The sequence below is a fragment of the Dreissena polymorpha genome, chromosome 1 (genome assembly GCF_020536995.1).
Source record: "Dreissena polymorpha isolate Duluth1 chromosome 1, UMN_Dpol_1.0, whole genome shotgun sequence".
Classification (NCBI taxonomy): Eukaryota; Metazoa; Mollusca; class Bivalvia; order Myida; family Dreissenidae; genus Dreissena; species Dreissena polymorpha.
The window spans coordinates 129,345,145-129,366,971 of record NC_068355.1 but is presented as its reverse complement, the minus strand read 5'-3'; the positions used below and the strand labels follow the sequence as shown (position 1 = coordinate 129,366,971).

The following is a 21,827-nucleotide window of genomic DNA, read 5'->3' as shown; positions in this document are numbered from 1 at the left end:
CCAGACCAGATGTTTCATAGTTACAATTTGACTTTTGACCTCTACGTGTGACAATACACTCATAGATATTGAGACAGATTTTACGAGAAAATGCTGCATCCTTATGGTGGCCATTCGTGGTAAGATATTTTAAACTAGCATAGTGAATGGCAAAGTTCAATCTGTTCAGGATGTTTTATGGCCAAATTTGACCTTTATACTCCAAGTGTGACCTTGAACTTTCAGATAAGAGATGATTGTAACATGTGACATATTGTCTTTTGATCAATTGCATTTATGGCGATTTATTTTAAAATCCATCAATATAACGCAACTTAATGTCCAAGGAAGAAATTGTCCAGCCGTTTTGTGGAAAATTGTAACCTTTGATCTCTACCTGAGACTTTGACCTTTGTGGTAGGGAGATTGATGTTATGCATGACAAGTTTTCTTATTATAGTGGACATTTTTGGAAAGGTATTTAACTCATTTATGCCTAGCATCTAGAAAAAAAGGCCTTTGCAAACAGCGTAGACCCAGATGAGACACAGACTCTGTGCGCCTGCACAGGCTAATCTGGGACGACACTTTATGCACATGCATTATGCCCAGTTTTCTCAGAACATAACTCTACTGATGGAAAGAAGGACAGTGCAACGGCAACATGCTGTCTTCTTGGAAGGGAGCATAAAAAAGACAACTATAAGTTACATATTCAAATCTTAGAATGGAATAAATATCAAATGCCTTAGGCTTAAGATGTCTTTTTGAAAGACATGCATCATCCATCTTTGCTGTGCCCACTAAACACTCTTAACAATCATTAAATAAGTTACCATGTCATCAAAGGGACCAAACCATTGTGTGGATACAATATTATATAAGCATGAATAACAACTGAAAGTATATCACATATTGACACGTGATTCAAAATTGATTATTATCAAATAAACCTTCAAAGGGTAATCTTAAATGACCAAAGATAATATCACAGACAATAATGATCACATCTTTGTTCAAACTTTATCCAATGTCTCAATAATTGTTCATGTTTCAGAGTCAACCTAGACGACAAAGGTCAACTGAATTTTCAAATGGCAACTGGATGTCATATGTCACCTAAAACATTTAATGTAAACTGGAATGTCAAAAAGCAACTAGAGGAAAAATGTTAATTGATGGTCAAAAGTCATCTTTCTCAGTTAACAGATTACCGTATGATCACTTAATGTCAAACCTAAACTGAAGGCCACAGGTTAAATTTTAATATATCAAGCGAACTGACAGTCAAATGTATCCTGTATGGCAAAGCAACAGTGAAACGTCATATGCGTACTGAATGGCAAAGCCAACTTCAATTCCTGAGGTCAACTGAATGTCAAATGCAAAACCTAATAAATTTTTAATGTCCACTTAAGACCTTTGGCAAGCTGTAATTTTCAAAGGTGACCTGAAAATGTCACCTTAATGTAAAAAATTTACGGTAAGTCAATTATAAACAGAAAATTTCATGGTCAACGAAATGCCACAGTATTGATGATACAGGAAGATTAAAGGTCAACTGAATGTCAAAGGTCACTTCCAGGTGGCGGGTGAAGGTCGTCCCTTTGTCTCCCTCAGACCGCCTCGCACTGGCCCTGTTCCAAGCTTCATCTTTGGGTCGAGTGCGACTGGGTCTGACTGAGCAAGATCTTCATCGTATCTGAAGAGAAATATATAAATAAATTGAACCAATCTCTGGGAAAACAGGGCCTTATGCATGATTGTGTGTCCCATGTGTATAAGTGACATACCAGATTAGACTGTGCAATCTACACAGGCTTATCAGGGAAGAAACTTTCTACAAATTTGAAAACAATAATTTAGTCTCTTCTAAACAAATATGCAGTACACACAGAAAATGTCATCCCTGATTTTCCAAAGAAGATTGAACAAGCTCATCTGGGATAACACTTTATCCACATGCATTAAGCCTTGTTTCCCAGAGTGCAGCTCAAATGTCATCATAGCTGTAATAAGTACAAGAGTCAACAACTTTGATGATTTTACGCTGTTACAAGAGCTGTGTACACAGACACTGATGATCCAACATACTCAGTATTCTCTATGTTCAGTTAGAACATGCCCTACAATCTGATCCAATGAAATGCAAAGATTGAACTTATTAATTAATTTCCGTATGCACTTAATTATTAAGAGCATGATATCAATTCATGCTATTTCTAAATATTTGATTGGTTGCTTAGTGTTTTCTCATAAGCTGTATCTCAATTGAACATACTTGGAAATAAACTTTACACACCCTCAGTTATGTATTTTGGGATAATTTATCCAAAACAAGGTGATGTTCAATACACGTAATTCTGACTGAGGGTCAGACTTAAAGGTGTTATTTTTTATCAGTTGGGAAAAGAGTGAAATAACATAAAAATAATTAAATAACATAAAGAGAATGAAATTTCGAAAGGAAATACAACTTGTATAACAATTTGATCTAGAATTCAGAACTTTTACTTACAGCTTTTGGGGAGAATTTACATGAGCTGTATTTATAAATAAACAAAACATATGTGGCAAAAGGGGAGTCATTAATGTTTATTTGTGTTTTTTTTTTTATTAATATATTTAATAATTCAAACACTATCTTCTGAGATTTGCACTTCACAAATTCTTCCAACTTAGCTAGCCAACCAGGTCTTTTCATCATGTCAATATTAAAAGCAAAATTACTTTTCTAAATTTATATAACACTTTTATTCACCCCTTTCCCACTCAGACGCAAAAATTAAGTAAAAATGGCTATGTGCAAACAGCATAAAACCAGAACAGCCTGTGAGAAATTCGCAGTCTGTTCAGGTTTTATATACTGTTTTCTGCTCATCAGAATCTAAGGGTTTGAAATGAAGCCTTTAAATTTTGAATCTAGTAAGAAAGGTCTTTAATAAAATTTAATTTTCTGAGGGACTACAAAGGCGTGAAAATACGAATTTAAGTGGTACAGACTACTCACAACACATAGAAGTTTCCCAGGTTCTCCTTTCCAGCTGTCTTGTTCCATCTCACGCTGCAAATTAGTATTCAATGTTACTGTGATACAGACACATCTAATACAATAATAAAAATACATTTGATAACATACTGGACTAACAACTTGTATTATATCCTAAAGTGTTATTATTACACTATTCCAACAAAATCAAATGGGTAATTCCCCGTTTCAAACAGTGTAAACTGATAACAAAAGTAATCAAAAAGTTCAATAGTTTCAATATTTATTTTCTTGTACCTTGTTTCTGAAATAACACAGTTTACTACAAGGAGTGTCAGAGCTGACAAGCTCAAAATAAGCAAAATTATGTGTTTATTTGACATAAAGTCTATGTGATATTTGCAAACAAATTCCAATAAAACCCGTTTTTTTAATGAAAACAAAAGGTTAACAAGAGGGCCATGGGCCCAAAGGCGCTCACCTGAAACCCAAAGGAACTAATCTTTTCTGGGAAGGTGGAGTTCAAAATAATTAAAGTACTTCATGAAACATAAATATCATCATAAGGTTTACAAGAAGAAATTCGCTCGCCCCTCAGGAAACCATGCTCTTCAGGGCACCGGAGCCATTTTCAAAGTAAATCAAGATATTATAGGAACATATGTTCTCAGCATGTTTCATTAAGATTGAACAAAAACGTAACTTATAGACAGTTCACAATGTTTCACTATAGCAATAAAAAGAAATCTGCCACCCACCTCAGGGCCTTGCTTTTAAGCAAACTGGAACTATTTTCAGACTTGCAATGATATTTCCAATTAAAACAACAATCAACCCTATTTAAAACACACATCTTTGATAATCACACCAAAACTACCGACCTGACATCCATAAACTGTGAGCCATAACAATTTGTGTTCCACTCTTATCAGTCTGAAGGCCTTTGATGTGAGCTCCAAGATGGGGCCTATTTCTAGGGACTAAGAGCTTTTAAGCTGCAAGCCTGTTACATAATTAACAATTCAGGCACAGTCAATAGAGAATTAATTAGTTGCTCATGATAAGCAGGTGGATGAATGGGATGAATGAAGAAATAAGAGTGCATTCCTGACAAGCCATGCATTTATGATTGGATGTCAAACAGAATTCAAGTTATATACAGTTGTTTCTCCCCTAAGTGATTTTCTGTGAAATCAATATTACTAATTAAAATTTTGTGAATATTTAATAAAGGGTTTTCAGATGGCAAAAATATGTTTGTTGCACTTCATCCCCAACCAATCATAAACATAATAATCCTCTTCAGAAAGGAACAAAAATAAATTTAAACAAGAGGGCTTGAAAGGCCAAAGTCGCTCAGCAGAGATAACATGATATTATTGGGACAAATCTTCAGACCAAGTTTCACGAAGATCGGAAAATACATGTGGCCTCTAGAGTTTTAACAAGGTTTTACTATAGCCATATAAGGAAAAATGCCCCGCCCCCTGGCAGCCATGTTTTTCAACCAACCGGCATCATTTTTGAACTCGTCCAAGATATTATCGGGATGAATCTTCTGACCAAGTTTCATGAAGATCGGACAGTAAATGTGGCCTCTAGAGTGTTAACAAGATTTTACTATAGCCATATAAGGAAAAATGCCCCGCCCCTTGGAAGCCATTTTTTTCAAGCAAACATAATTATTTTCGAACTCATCCAAGATATCATTGAGACCAATCTTCTGACCAAATTTCATGAAGATTGGACAATAAATGTGGCCTCTAGAGTGTAAAACAAGGTTTTACTATAGCCATATAAAGCCATATAAGGAAAAATGCCCTGCCCCTGGTGGCCATGTTTTTAAAGCAACCCAAACCATTTTTGAACTCATCCAAGATATCATTGCGACAAATCTTCTCACCAAGTTTCATGATGATCGGAAAATAAATGTGACCTCTAGAGTGTTAACAAGGTTTTACTATAGCCATATAGGAAAATAGCCCTGCCCCCGTGGTGGCCATGTTTTTCAAACAACCGGCATCATTTTTGATCTCGTCCAAGATATTATTGGGATGAGTCTTCTGACCTAGTTTCATGAAGATCGGACAATAAATGTGGCCTCAATAGTGTTAACAAAATTTTACTATAGCCTTATATAGCCATATATGGAAAAATGCCCCGCCCCTTGGCGGCCATGTTTTTCAAGCAAACGTAACCATTTTCGAACTCATCCAAGATATCATTAAGACAAATCTTCTGACTATATTTCATCAAGATTGGACAATAAATGTGGCCTCTAGAGTGTTAACAAGGTTTGACTATATATAGCCATATAAGGTAAAATGCACCGCCCCTGGCGGCCATGTTTTTAAACCAACCGGCATCATTTTCGAACTCTTCCAAGATATTATTGGGATGAATCTTCTGACCAAGTTTCATAAAGATTGGACAATAAAAGTGGCCTCTAGAGTGTTAACAAGATTTTACTATAGCCATATACATGTATAGCCATATAAGGAAAAATGCCCCGCCCCTTGGCAGCCATGTTTTTCAAGCAAAGGTTACCATTTTTGAACTCATCCAAGATATCATTGGGACAAATCTTCTGAGCAAGTTTCATGAAGATTGGAAAATAAATGTGGCCTCTAGAGTGTTAACAAGGTTTTACTATAGCCATATAAGGAAAAATGCCCCGCCCTCTGGCGGCCATGATTTTCAACCAACCGGCATCATTTTCAAACTCATCCAAGATATTATTGGGATGAATCCTTTATGAAGATCAGACAAAAATGTGGCCTATAGAGTGTTAACAAGATTTTACTAAAGCCATATATAGCCATATAAGGAAAAATGCCCCGCCCCTTGGCAGCCATGTTTTCCAAGCAAACGTAACCATTTTCGAACTCATCCAAGATATCATTGAAACCAATCTTCTGACCAAATTTCATGAAGATTGGACAATAAATGTGGCCTCTAGTGAGTTAACAAGGCAAATGTTGAGGCCGCACAACTGACGACGGACAAAAAGCGATCACAAAAGCTCACCATGAGCACGTTGTGCTCAGTTGAGCTAAAAATGTAAATGTATACCTTATCGGCATAATTAATATTCAGATGACTGCATGGAGATCATGAATATCATAATATGCATAAATTTCTTTCAACATGTACATCGGTAATTTCATAGTAGAGTGTAAACAAGGTTACATTATAAAGCCATTTCAAGCCATATTTTTCAACAAACCGCAACCATAAATGAACTTTGCCTAGATATTCTATCAAGATATCCATAAAACCAATGTTTTGACCAAGTTTCATGATGATTGGACAAAAAAGTGACTTCTAGAGTGTTTACAAGCTTTTTTTACTATACAAATATTAGGAAAAAGACCCCACCCTGGCAGCCATGTTTTTTACCGATCCAAACCATTTTTTAACTCAATCGTCGTATCAGGGAAATAAATGTTCTGGCCAAATTTCATAAAGATAGGGCAAAAAATGTGTCTTATAGACTGTTCACATGTTTTCACTAAATACATATAGAGAAAACTGTCCCATCCCCTGGCAGCCATGTTTTTCAAATGCTCACGACTATTTTCAAACTCGTCCGAGATATCCACATAACTAATGTTTTGACCAAATTTCATGATGATTAAGCAAAAATGTGACTTCTAGAGTGTTTACAAGCTTTTTTACTATATAAATATAAGGAAAAAGACCCCCCTCCCTGGTGGCCATGTTTTTTTAACCAATCCGAACCATTTTCGAACTTAACCCTCGTATCCAGGAAACAAATGTTCTTACCAAATTTCATGAAGATTGGACCAAAAATGTGACTTCTAGAGTGTTCACAGGGTTATTCTATAGCCATATAAGGAATACTGCCCCGCCCCTGGCGGCCATGTTTTTCAACGGACTGGAACAATTTTGTAACTCAACCAACATATCATTAAGACAAACATTTTAACAATATTACATAAAGGTTGGGCATCAAATGTGACTTCTACAGTCTTCACAAGGTTTTTCTTTTGTTTACCTAGTGACCTAATTTTTGACCCAGCATGACCCAGTTTAGAACTCAGTAGAGGTATCATTGGGACAAATGTTCTGACCAAGTTTCATGAAGATCGGACAAGAAATGTGGCCTGTAGAGTGTTCACAAGGCAAATGTTGACGACGGACGCACGACACACTACGCACAACGGACAAAAAGCGATCACAAAAGCTCACCATGAGCATAAGGTTGTGCTCAGGAACGTGCTCAGGTGAGCTAAAAAAAAACATTAAATACAAAAGTGTTGGTTTTAGAAGACTAAAACTATTTACATCAAATTGTAATAAAAGAAACTTACATTATTCTGATCCCTCATAAATTAAAATTGATAATCAACTAAACAACCTTTCCATTAATTGATCGTGGCTCATATATTAAGACACTTAAACTAAAACTCAAGATGTCAAATGAAGTGTAATCTTTAAACTTTTGTCAAGACTGATGATGACTGGAAACAAGGCAGTCCAACAGACAGCTACATTTCCTTTTAAGATTCTTTCAACCATGAAGGAGTGACCTTGACTTTTAGTTACAATGATTAACTCATGACTGCTCAATATCTTTTGAAATACATTAAATTTCATGAAAATCCTTCAAAGGGTATAGGAAATTTGAAGCATATACACAAAAAAGAAGGATGAAATATTGACCTGCAAGTGACCTTTGGACGAAAATTCTAACGTATTCCTTATTCTGCACATTGACTCAAAATTCTAAACATTTTTTGACAAGTTTATTGAAAATCTCTCCAAGCCAAAGGATCTCACTTTTGACCTTGAATCATGACCTTTGGACAGCTCGATTGACTGTCAGTCCTTAGTCACATTTTCTCAATTAATTTAACATTTTAGGAATGTTTAAGACGATCTTTTAAGCGGTAAAGCAGATATGGTGCAGACAAGAAAGAATTATAGACAGACACTTTCCTCTTTTATGGAATTTTTGGTTTTCAGAAAGTCTCTTTTAAACTAAAATTTTGTCCAAGCAGAAAGTGTAGACCCAGATAAGCCTCTGCACAAACAAATCTAGGAAGAAACTTTATGAACATGCATTAAGCCCAGTTTTCCCAGAACAAGGCTCATATGGACATATACAATTGTGTCTTGTTCTGAGAAAACTGGGCTTAATTGATGTGCGTAAAGTGTCGTCCCAGATTAGCCTGTGCAGTCCGCACAGGCTAATCAGGGACGACACTTTCCGCTTTAATGGTATTTTTAGTTTCAAGGAAGTCCCTCCTTACCGAAAAACAAGTTTAGGCGGAAAGTGTCGTCCCTGATTAGCCTGTGCGGACTGCACAGGCTAATCTGGGACGACACTTTACGCACATGCATTAAGCCCAGTTTTCTCAGAACAAGACACAATTCAAAGCAAACATACTCTGGCTGTTCCCCGGGAGGAATGACGATATTGATGACGTCATTGATCAGCTTGTACTTCATGATGCGGTCGCTTGACGTGGTACTGGTGAGGGAGGGAGAGGCGTTCACCTCAATCAACCATGGCTTCAGGTTGTCATCTATGATAATGTCCCACCTGACAAAGAAGTCATGGACATTTCCACAAATATGTTTGTTTATCATGTTGGAAAGTTTTTTAGCCTCGGGGACGACACTTTCAGATATTAAAGGATTTTTCGTGCTCTTTTTAGAAAAATCCAGCTTAAGCAAAAAGTGTCCTCCCTTACAACCGGACAACACTCTATACACATTAAGCCCCATATTCCCAGTGCAAGGCTCAACAATCAGAAGTGTACTTATTTCGTCAACCATCAGAAGTGTACTTATTTCGTCAACCATCAGAAGTGTACTTATTTCGTCAACCATCAGAAGTGTACTTATTTCGTCAACCATCAGAAGTGTACTTATTTCGTCAACCATCAGAAGTGTACCTATTTCGTCAACCATCAGAAGTGTACTTATTTCGTCAACCATCAGAAGTGTACTTATTTTGTCAACTATCAGAAGTGTACTTATTTCGTCAACCATCAGAAGTGTACTTATTTCGTCAACCATCAGAAGTGTACTTATTCGTCAACCATCAGAAGTGTACTTATTATGTCAACCATCAGAAGTGTAATTATTTTGTCAACTATCAGAAGTGTACTTATTTTGTCAACCATCAGAAGTGTACTTATTTTGTCAACTATCAGAAGTGTACTTATTTCGTCAACCATCAGAAGTGTACTTATTTCGTCAACCATCAGAAGTGTACTTATTTCCTCAACCATCAGAAGTGTACTTATTTTGTCAACCATCAGAAGTGTACTTATTCGTCAACCATCAGAAGTGTACTTATTATGTCAACCATCAGAAGTGTAATTATTTTGTCAACCATCAGAAGTGTACTTATTTCGTCAACCATCAGAAGTTTACTTATTTCGTCAACCATCAGAAGTGCACTTATTTTGTCAACCATCAGAAGTGTACTTATTTCGTCAACCATCAGAAGTGTACTTATTCGTCAACCATCAGAAGTGTACTTATTATGTCAACCATCAGAAGTGTAATTATTTTGTCAACCATCAGAAGTGTACTTATTTCGTCAACCATCAGAAGTTTACTTATTTTGTCAACCATCAGAAGTGTACTTATTTCGTCAACCATCAGAAGTTTACTTATTTTGTCAACCATCAGAAGTGTACTTATTTCGTCAACCATCAGAAGTGTACTTATTTTGTCAACCATCAGAAGTGTACTTATTTCGTCAACCATCAGAAGTGTACTTATTTCGTCAACCATCAGAAGTGTACTTATTTGGTCAACCATCAGGAGTGTACTTATTTTGTCAACCTTAAAAGATTCACAGTTATTTCAATACAACCCAAAATTTGTTTCAATATGTGAAAATTTTACACTTTCTATTACTAATTAAAGTTTCAAATAGTGGACAATATATTTATGTCAATACATCTCAAAGAAAAAAAGTTTTCCATAAAAAGTAGTGCTGTATACTTCATTATCATTCAATTAGTGTCATTTAATATTTATGAATAACTAATATTTTCATTTTTTTCCGGCAAAGATCAAATAACAAGATATATAAGCAAGTATACACAACACATGATATTGGTTATTATTCTGTTAAACTTACCCATAGCATTCAAAACAATGTCTATCATTTGAAATCACTCCCTGAAACACACAACGTTTATTTTGGTCAATTATAACTATTTCTAGATTTATATAAAGCAAAATAACAAGAAAACTAGAGCCATGACTGACAGTGATTAATACCCATACACATAAGTACCTTTTTTGGTGGCAAAGACATACAGCCTAAACAATAAATGCTCCGTTTCCACTTATCCCTTTCTCCCATAAGAAGCAAAGTGAAAATGGCTTAAGTTACCAGCATAAAACCAGATCAGCCTGCATGTAACTCGCAGTGTGTTCAGGTTTTATGCTGTTTGCTGCTCATCAGTAACTAAAGGTTGGAAATGAAGCCTTTAAAACTTGAATCTAGTAAGAAAGGTCTAAATTTTACTTTCTGAGATACTAAAATGCCTCAAAAAACGTATCTAAGGGGTAAAGGGTTATGATCTAGCCAGGTGGTTCTTGTGTGCTAGATATAAAGATAAGGCATTAATGTACATCGTTTAAAAATGAATAGCTAGTTTGTTATTGAGTAGATGCCATATATCTATATTAAATAACATTAAAACGTTACCGCAATGTGCGACACCAAATGAAGTTTTGATGGAACACATCTATGAATTGAATTGCATGACAATAGCTTTTGAGAGTCTTAGCGGAATCTCTTTTTTAAAGCAATAGTGACCTTGAAATTGACATCAAGCATAACACATGCAGTCCTAACCAAGACAAACTTTTACGACATATTTATGCATAAGCAAATAAAAAAGTGAATTTACATTAAGATTGAATGCAACACATTAATGTACACATTATTCTAAAACAAGAGATGTGTTTGTCAAAAACACAATGGTCCCTATTGCGCCGCGTTAAAATAAAATTTCAATATATCATTTGGCAGGTTTAGAAATTATCTCCCTTTTAAAGATTATTACTTCCCTTGGATTGTATTTTTTTACTTTTGACCTTGAAGGATGACCTTGACCTTTCACCACTCAAAATGTGCAGCTTCATGAGATACACGTGCATGCCAAATATCAAGTTGCTATCTTCAATATTGCAAAAGTTATTGCAAAATTTTAATGCAGTAGGTTTAAGTTTTGGGACAGAATGACAGACAGACAGGCCAAAAACAATATACCCCCGATCATTCGATCCCGGGGCATAAAAACTGGACCAAATTGAAAGCAAATTTCTGTTTACAATAAAACTGCATTTGCATTTATGTAAATCATCACAATAATTATTTGATACCTCTTTGCCTGTTACCTTTGCAATAAATTTTTTGCAGACACTATTTAAATAAATATTGTCTAAAACATAAATGTAACATGCCTAAATAAACTTGTTAAAATTGTAAAAGCTGTCAATGAATGAACAAGATGTGTTTGTCAGAAACACAATGCCCCCTTTTGCGCCGCTTTGAAATAAAATTTCAATAGATCATTTGGCAGGTTTAGAAGTTATCTCCCTTTTAAAGCTAATTACTTACCTTGGATTGTATTTATGACTTTTGACCTTGAAGGATGACCTTGACCTTTCACCAAAATGTGCAGCTTCATGAGATACACATGCATGCCAAATATCAAATTGCTATCTTCAATATTGCAAAAGTTATTGCAAAACTTTAATGCAAGGTTAAAGTTTTGGGACAGAATGACATACTGACAGACAGGCCAAAAACAATATACCCCCGATCATCCGATCTGGGGGCATTAAAAATCCATAGCACATAAAAAGAAAACACCGATAAACATATGCATTTTTTGCATCTTTATTCACATAAAACAATGAATGATCACACTTAAACTGTCAAAGGCTTCAGCATGGTTTGATTATGATAGTGAAAAAAATGAGCGTGATAGGCACAACAATAATTATACTTAAAAACTCCTTTGAGATAGAAATGGAAGGTTGAAGGAAAATAAAGAGACAAGTCCCAACCGCTCTATATTGGATTCCACCTTTTAACAGATCATAAAAAATTACATTTAAATGAATTCATGCATATTTCTAAGAGTAAAATGGCTCATTATTATGACAAATTTCAAACTAGAGTTACTAAACTTGGTCTATGGTGTCAATTCAATAATGAGAATACATAGCTTAAATTTGAAACAAATTTGTCCAATTACACCTGAGAAACTGAATTATTCTGCTCAGACACCAACCCTGATGCCTGGGTGAGTATAATGGCTTGCTTTTTACTTCTAAAAGTTTAGCCATCAGAAGTTGTTTTTTTGTTGTTGTTTTTTATGTTGTTTTTTTTAATTAATTATTTATGAATAACAAGATTAAAGGCAATATAAAACAAGAGATGTGTTTGTCAGAAACACAACGCCCCCTAATGCGCCACTTTGATTATTTTTTTTACCTTTGACCTTGAAGGATGACCTTGAACTTGACCTTTCACCACTCAAAATGTGCAGCTCCAAGAGAAGTAAGTAAGGGATTGAATGGAGAAATTATTTTATTTTACTTTTATTTTTGACCTTTGACCTTGAAGAATAACCTTGACCTTTCACCACTCAAAATGTGCAGCTCCAAGAGATACATATGCATGCCAAATATGAAGTTGCTGTGTTAAATATTAAAAAAGTTATGATAAAACTTAAACGAAGTTTTAGGAAAGAAAAATACAATGATATTTGACCTTTGACCTTGAAGGATGACCTTGACCTTGACTTTTAACCACTCAAAATAAGTAGCTCAATTAGATACACATGCATGGTAAATATCAAGTTGCTATGTTCTATATTGCAAAAGTTATCAAACTTTAATCAAGGTTAAAGTTTTGGGTCAGAATGACAGACAGGCAGCCAGACAGACAGGAAGAAATCAATATAACCCTGATCTATCAATCCGGGGGCATAAAAACATGGGAAAGATTAGAGGTACAATATGAATAAAACAGGATTACAACCTGTTGTGAAAGGAGATGTTGATCTATTGATCCGGGGGCATAAAAACATGGGAAAGATTAGAGGTACAATATGAATAAAACAGAATTACAACCTGTTGTGAAAGGAGATGTTGATCTATTGATCCGGGGGCATAAAAACATGGGAAAGATTAGAGGTACAATATGAATAAAACAGAATTACAACCTGTTGTGAAAGGAGATGTTGATAAACAATCCTGTTATAAGTAGTGTATGTTACATCAATGTACTAGACATTGCAGAGTATTTCAGTTCTAAGGATTTCTTGCAAAGACATTTCATGCTCTTCTGCTAGCCAAATAGGCCCTAACTAAACAAAAGTTTTTCTTAATGAAATCAAACTTACAGCAACTGCCTTTAATGTGTGAACAATCAGCCAGTCAATCTCATCAAAAAGCTTGTCAGTGATTTCCTTGCCTCGTGTGCTTTCCAGGTAGAGTCGCAAATTCTGCGTCGTCCACTTGCCCCCGTGCACCGCATTGTAGTCGTTCTAAAAGTACCGGAAGAGGTTTACACCAAATAATGTTAACCCTTTCCATTTCAGAAGGAAAGTGAAAATGGCTATATGCAACCAGCATAAAACCAGAACACTCGGAGTCTGTTCAGGTTGTATGCTGCTTGCTGCTCGTCAGTGTATTTGGGTTGAAAATAAAGCCTTTTAAACTTTTAATCTAGTAAGAAAGGCCTTCAATTGATTTGATTTTCTATTGGACTACAAATGTGTTAAAGGGCATTGATAGGTAAAAGTTTATATAGCAACTTTAAAGGATGATTCTTATATCAACAAGAGCTGTCACCATAGGATGACTTATGCCCCCTATAAACGCTTGATAGAAGTTATGAGCTTTTTTCGAAACCTAAACCCAGATTTCGAAACCTAAACGCAGACCCTAACATCAAAGTCAAGGTCACAGGGGTCAAAATTTGTTGCGTATGGAAAGGCCTTGTCCATATATACATGCATACCAAATATGAAGGTTATATCTCAAGGGACATAGAAGTTATGAGCATTTTTCAAAACCTAAACACAGATTTTTAAACCTAAACGCGGACCCTAAGTTCAACGTCAAGGTCACAGGGGTCAAAATTTGTGCACATATGGAAAGGCCTTGTCCTTATACACATGCATACCAAATATGAAGGTTATATCTCAAGGGACATAGAAGTTATGAGCATTTTTCAAAACCTAAACACAGATTTGGAAACCTAAACGCGGACCCTAAGTTCAACCTCAAGGTCACAGGGGTCAAAACTTGTGTGCGCATTGAAAGGTCTTGTCCATATACACATGCATACCAAATATGAAGGTTACGTCTCAAGGGACATAGCAGTTATGAGCATTTTTCGAAACCTAAACGCAAAATGTGATGGAAAGACGGACAGACGGACGGACGGATAGTCTGATCACTATATGCCCTCCTACCCGCGGCATAAAAATAGTGAAATTATAGCAATTTATGTTTTCAGTATTTGATAGTTTTCATGTCTCCTGAGCTGATGATAATTGATAACAGACTGCAGAACTAGTCTGTCAGACTCTGAGAAAACAGGAAATATCTGACAAATATTTCAAGATTGAATTTCTTTTTTAAATTCACATGTGACAAGGCGCTTCTGACAGATTGATTTAATGTCCGATATGTTTCCAACCTTTACTGTCTATGTTTCTGGCAAGTTATTTTGATGTTTCATTGAGACTAAATTTATTTCCACTCACGTCATATTGCCAAACATTTCCACATGTTCTGATGTGCAAAACAGTTATGCTGTTCATAAAACATTTGATTTGTAAATGTTTTAATTGAACAAATTGAAGATTAATTTGGATACAAAATATTTTTGTTAAAAAATCTTATGTGTGACAAGATTGGATATTGTCAAATCACTAATAAACAATTTCATTTTTCATTTACCTTTGGAGTGTGCAAAGTTATGATTTAAAATAAAACTATGCAAAAACAAAACTGAAAATGTCAAAAATGTTTTAGTGCCTTGTGTTATAACCATACTAGTATGTTCAATAAGTAAGTGGTAAATCAACATTAAAGTTCATATTAATTCCCAAATAGCATCTTGGTAAAATTGATATGCTTAACCTTTGTCAACATTAACAACATACAATGTAGTTTGTTTCCATCACCAGACAAAACTAAAACTGTTGTGCCTGAAACACCACCAGCATGCCACTTTGTCTGAGGTCATTGGCATTGTCATTTAAGCTTAATGTACCAACATATAAAGTTTAATTTTAAAATTTTAAATTATGGTAAACATAAGCCCTGAACAAAATTTCAGCATGAACATTCACAAGGGCAACCTTTACGCTTTATGCATATGCATTAAACTCTCTTTCCACAGAGCACGGCTCACATGCGCACTCAGAACATCCTCATAAGGGCATGTACAAATATCTCACATAAATGATCTGAACCCACCCCTGTTTTCTGGATGGAGACATTGGTGAGATGCACAAACATGTTGTCCAGCTCATTCACATTGGCGTTGTACTTCACCGTGCAGAAACGACTGAACCCAAGCTTGTACCTTGAAAACACACATAACAGTCTATTGTACAAATAGGCCTCGCTCTGTGAAATGGGGGTTAAAGGCATGTGCGTTAAGTATCGTCCCAGAATAGCCTGTGCAGTCTAATCAGGGACAACATTTTCAGCTTTTTATGGAGAAAGTCTCTTCTTAGAAAAAATAAACGTAAAGTTGTTGTGTCTGATTAGCCTGTGTGACTGCACAGGCTTATCTGGGATGACACTTTACACACATGCAGTAAACCCCCTTTTCACAGACCAGGGCCAAAATTTGTTTTAATTTTTAACTAGTCCACGATTATATTTAATCATGACATTGGACACTTTTAGCAGTTATCCTTTAAAAAAATTGGAAGTTCATTTTGTTCTTGAAAATTTTAAGTGGTCATGTTCTTGACTGTCTGGAGATTATGGAAAATTATTGTTTCTGAATAAGAAATGGGGGTGGTTGTTAAATATGTGTATGCTAAATCCTAAATCATTAAACATATTACAAAAATGCTGGTTCCCAATTTAACATTTTCTTTAAGCGACGATGTTTATTATATGTACTCAGATCAAACAATTATGTTTTATCTGAATCCTTTACCATATTCTTTGAACATGGAATTACAATATCACTAAAGCTATCACTGAACTAAATAAATATGCCCATATACTACTTTGTCACAGAATTGTAAAGCAGGTTTGAAATTGTCAAATCTCTATTTTAACCTTCAATGTCATATTAGAACATTGACTTTGAAGGTAGCAATAAGGTTCTTGCATGTGACACAAAGAGGTGAACAGTTGTGGAAGTCATACCAAAATACTTCAATTCATGTTGAAACAAAGAAATATTTACATTGATAAACTGTTTTCCAAGAATTCAGTGATTTTGCCATTGTCTGCCAAACTATGTAGACGAAGTTACATTGAAAGCATGTGCACCAGTTAAGTACTAAGTTTTACTTAAGAATTAGTTCAATCTCTGCGTGTTGATGACATTTTGGCAATTTACATGTATCTCAAGGGCTGTTGCTTTATCAATACACATACCCAGTATGTGGCTGCAGTAAAATGTTGTCTTTGCAACTTACATGTAGCACTTGAGTGGTCTGAATGTGGTGACCAGCACGTAGAGTCGCAAGTCAAACTTCTTGCCACCAATCAGCAGTGGATTGTCGATGTACTTGGAAATCACATACGTGTCTTAGATGTTGGGGGTACAAAACTGAAACCAGTAGGATGAGAAGAAGGCTGATGGTTCCAAGAAGTATAATTTAAAAACATTTACTTTCAAGAAATCATTTCTGTTGAATTTTTTTCCAACCAAAATGCCAATCATGGATTAAAATATTTCAAATGATAATAATAACATGTTATGCCATTTATTCTGTATGCTGTAGCTGGTGATGCCTTTGGACAAAATGATCATTTAAATTTACTATACACTATGGTAACTCCACATACTTGCTTGTTTGCTGTCTCTTGACCATTTCTTCAACTGTGACAGTTTGTTCACCAGGAAGATTCCAATACCTCTGGCTAAAAGTAAGCAAAATTTAACCCTTTACCACTTAGGAACATATTTTGATGCATTTGTAGTCCCTTAGAAAGTTACATTTAATCAAATTCTTTTTTACTTCATTCAAGTTTTTTTGGCTTCATTTCAAACCCTTAGTTACTGATGAGCAGCAAACAGCATTAAACCTGAACAGACTGCCAGTTACTCACAGAATGTTCTGGTTTATGCTGGTTGCAAAAGCCATTTTCACTTTGCTTTTTAAAATGTGCAGACACAATATGTCATATCAGTCTTTGAAAGCCATTTAGGACACTGCATAAGAAACATATATGAAACAACAAAATATTAAAGCAAAGAAACATTTATTACGATAATGTTTCCTAAAATGAAAAACTTACGATTGATTCATATGAAATAAGCACAAATTCTAAAATAAGGTAGTCATGATTATGGTTAGTATTTGTATTTCATATAAATTGTGTCATTATAAAATTTTGTGAAAGAAAGAGAGTGAGTAAATTTTGACTACATGTATAAGTTTATTTCATTGAAGAGGCGGCTCAATGACACATTTAAACTGCTAAACTACTGGACATAATATCCAATCTGAAGGCATAGTAATTGAATGTATAGTCAGGTTCTGTGATTAAATCTTGGAGAAAACTAAAGTAACTCTGAAAACTGCATATATGGTTAATCCAAACATAATTGATTGGTTCTTGGGACTTGAACCTCAAGAAAACAGTGTATTTTCACCTAAAAGATTGCAAAAGATTCATAAGCATATTATAACATACAAAATAGGAAATTATAACGTTCACGACATGCATCTATGATAAATTTACAAACCACATATAACATGACCAACACTTAAACATAATGCAAAATATTTTTCAATTTTACTGGATAACACATATTTCCATTTCCTGAAAAATGACAAAAGATGGTATGTCAATATTTAACTTATGAATTGATTTGCCAATTAAAAATAAGTAATTGATGGATTACAAAACCTCAATTTTTCACATGACTGTACACATGTGTAATGAACAGACACAAACAGCAAGTATGAGCAGATAATTAAGTCTTTCTTGTGATACCTTTTCCACTAGGCTTCATGATCCACGTGGTGTTTGGATTCTTTCTGAACTCCTCAACAAAACAGGTTGTAGTCTGCAGGCAACGTGTACGTATGTGGAATAAAATCTGCAACATCGAATATTTACAGTTAATAGGCATTTGTCTAGGGAATACGTATAATGCAAATATAAACTTATGTCCGTCATGTCTCCACACAAGCACATAAAAATCTGTGTGTTTTATGTTTATGCAATTTATAGTTAACATTTTATTTTTATTAACATGAACTACAAGAATAGTCCCAAATCAGTGCATGTGACTATGCTACCACTTTGATAGTATAACTATCTGTAAGCCATCTGATATAGTTACCACAAAGACATATTTGATGTTGAATATATGTGGTTGATGCCTCCACTGATGCCAACATTTTGGTAGTTATTGCTTCAACCATTTGGTGATTAGTTGAGCTTAACATGTCTGTATCTGCTGAGTTACTTTTTTCCTGTATTTATTGTTCATGTTTTATTGCTGGTTTATAAAATTAATTTTCTTCAAACAACACAAGGTTATTATGAAAGATTTCTGGCTTAAAAGAAAACTGTAGTAATTGAAAGTTGTTTAATTAAGCATTAATAAAATAATAATGAACACCAATAAGAAAATCTGCAAATTTTGTTTTAAATTATTATACAATTCAATTGTCAGTTTTGTTGCATAAAGAACCAGAACATAAGTTATTGTAAGTGAATTTCTGTAAAGAAAACACACACAGTTCCAATGCCAGTGACTCAGCCGGCCAAAAGCATGGGTATCATTGATTACATATAACCGAGAAAAGATCAATGTCAGTTGCAGAAGAAACTAAAATATACCTAATATTAGGGAATAATTTCTGCAAAAGCAACCACAAATCTCAACCTAAGTTAATGCAATTTTAGCAATATCCTACATTACTGAAATAAGGGGAAAGATCAATGTCTTGTTGATCAAATTAAAATTAGAATTAAACAAAACAAGAGATGTGTTCGTCAGAAACACAATGCCCCCTATTGCGCCACTTTGAAAATTATTATTTATTTATTTTTGACCTTTGACCTTGAAGGATGACCTTGAACTTCCACCACTCAAAATGTGCAGCTTCATTAGAACGCCACTTTGAAATTATTTTTTTTTGTGGACCTTTGACCTTGAAGGATGACCTTGACCTTGAACTTCCAGCACTCAAAATGTGCAGCTTCATGAGATACACATGCATGCCAAATATCAAGTTGCTATCTTCAATATTGAAAAAGTTATGGCCAATGTTAAAGTTTTCGGACTGACAGACGCCATATATTTGACGTTTGACCTTAAAGGATGACCTTGACCTTCACCTTTCACCTCTCAAAATGTTCAGCTCTATGAGATACACATGCATGCCAAATATCAAGTTGCTATCTTCAATAGTGCAAAAGTTATGGCCAATGTTAACGTTTTTGGACGGACGAACAGACGCCATATATTAGACATTTGACCTTAAAGGATGACCTTGACCTTCACCTTTCACCACTCAAAATGTGCAGCTCGGTGAGATGCACATGCATGCCAAATATCAAGTTGCTATCTTCAATATTGAAAAAGTTATGGCCATTAAAGTTTTCGGACGGACAGACAGACTGACATACACACATACTGACACACTGACGGACAGTTCAACTGCTATATGCCACCCTACCGGAGGCATTAAAATACTAAAAAATGAACAACTGAGCGGTACACTCGGTAAAAGCGGAAAAAATGGAGCTTAATGCATGTGTGTAAGTGTTTGCCAGATTAGCCTGCGAACATGCTAATTAGGGAGGACATGTTTTGCCTAAACTCGATTTTCTCTAAGAATAATACCTTTAAAGAAAAATACCATAACAGCAAAAAGCGTCATCTCAGATTAGTCTGTGTGGACTACACAGTTTCTGAAATAAGTGAATAATTGCTTTATACGTAAAAATCAACCTAAGTGAATAAAGCGGCCAGTGTCATCTTTCTCTGCCAGCGGGTTATTGTCCTTGTCAAGCTCCTTCCTGTATCGCTTGATGTTCTTCACCATGAGGTCCTTCCGAGTGAGCTCCATATGGTTTGGGAAGTGATTGATCACTCTGAAAAAACAGTGATTAAATTTGACATTAGTTGTAATTTTATGCCATCTTTTGTCAAACACGTTCAGAAGATAAGCAAGCATTTTAAATTGAATCAAACAAAATGTGTCTTAGCAAGATGCAATCTAAATGAAATGATCAATACCAGTAAAATAGCCATTTAAAATGTGTTGTGTTTTTTTTAGCAAAGTGCAGAAATGGGAAAACTCAGGTTTGAAGATTATATTTTGCTGTTTTAATATTACTCAAATATTTCCGTGAATTAAAGCAAATATTTTGAGACAAATAAATGATGACATTTATGCCTTCTTTTTCAAATATTAGTTTTGTAAAAAAACAAATATAGAACAAACAGCTTAAAGCATGCCCCTAATTGCACTATTAAGGTTCTTAAATGTATTTGGGGTGTGCGCTGTTCAAAGGGGGTTTAATGAATTTCATACAGTGTCGTCCCAGATTAGCCTGTGCAGTCAACACATGCTTATTAGGGATGACACTTTCCGCTTTATGGCATTTTTTTTTTTACAGAAAGTCTCTTCTTTGCAAAATTCCAGTTTAGGCTGAAGGTGTCGTCCCTAATTAGCCTGGGCAGACTGCACAGGCTAATCTGGGACGACACTTTACGCACATGCATTAAACCCCCTTTTCACAGAGCGAGGCTCATTTTGTTTACAAATACTGCGTGGACATGAAGCACTCCCAAATACAACCTGATTGGTGGGACATCCCTTTAAATTTTACTGGTGAAAACCCTGCTTAAAATCCACGTTAGGTAACCAACTTCTCTCTATATGCAATCTCTATTTTCTATAAAAGAAATAAATATTCTTTGCTTTTGAATGAGGTACTGACTTTTAATATTTGAATATTTGTTCCCATCCCTATCGCATATATATATAAAGTAGTAAAAGGTATTTTTTCATTGAAAAATGTTATTTTGTCATGAAGGAAAAATTAAATGTTCAAATTCTTAGTAAAACAGGAGTCAGCCATGTAAACAAATTGTCATCGTTTACAGTTGATTCATATAAAAGCGTACTGGTCATCCTGTAGTCTGTAGCCGCTGTCCCACACTAAAAACATTGCGTACGCTCTGAACATTGGCCCTGTGGATGGAAATGAATTTCTATAATGATCATACAATTAACCGGTGGAGATATTCATTAAGAGGCCAAAAGGACCATTATTCTGTTAACAAATCATCATGGCCAAAGTCCTTTTCTGCAATTATCAACACATTAAGGTAAGTAGTACAATTATAAAAGTTAAACAGGATCCATTCAGTGATATAAAAGGAGTTCAGAACACAAGCTCCATGCCACTAATATTCTATGTTGGAAAAACAGAAAAAGAGCCATATTTCGGCCCAAATCATCATAGCCCAAAATCCTTTCGTTATGATCAAAAGGATTCACCCTTATAATGAGAGGACTTCAAAACACAAACTTCAGGCCAAATGTACATACAAATCAGATAGGGCAATATTTATTGACTCTGTGGAGGCACAATATGGCAAGCGGTTTCA

The 21,827-nt window shown here is 35.1% G+C and overlaps 1 protein-coding gene across 1 annotated transcript; it reads right to left on the bottom strand.

The window, feature by feature from the left end:
• Positions 1 to 1,229: 1,229 nt before the first annotated feature.
• LOC127849538 (polyglutamylase complex subunit TTLL1-like) lies at positions 1,230 to 21,408 on the bottom strand (the record flags this gene model as incomplete). Its single annotated transcript, XM_052382170.1, is given in 12 exon segments — positions 1,230 to 1,681; positions 2,990 to 3,043; positions 8,382 to 8,537; positions 10,095 to 10,135; positions 13,384 to 13,527; positions 15,473 to 15,581; positions 16,660 to 16,819; positions 17,033 to 17,107; positions 18,188 to 18,248; positions 18,250 to 18,293; positions 20,160 to 20,302; positions 21,342 to 21,408. Coding segments are annotated over 12 exon segments (1,181 nt in total), but the record flags the coding sequence as incomplete, so codon positions are not given.
• Between the last annotated feature and the right edge of the window lie 419 nt (positions 21,409 to 21,827).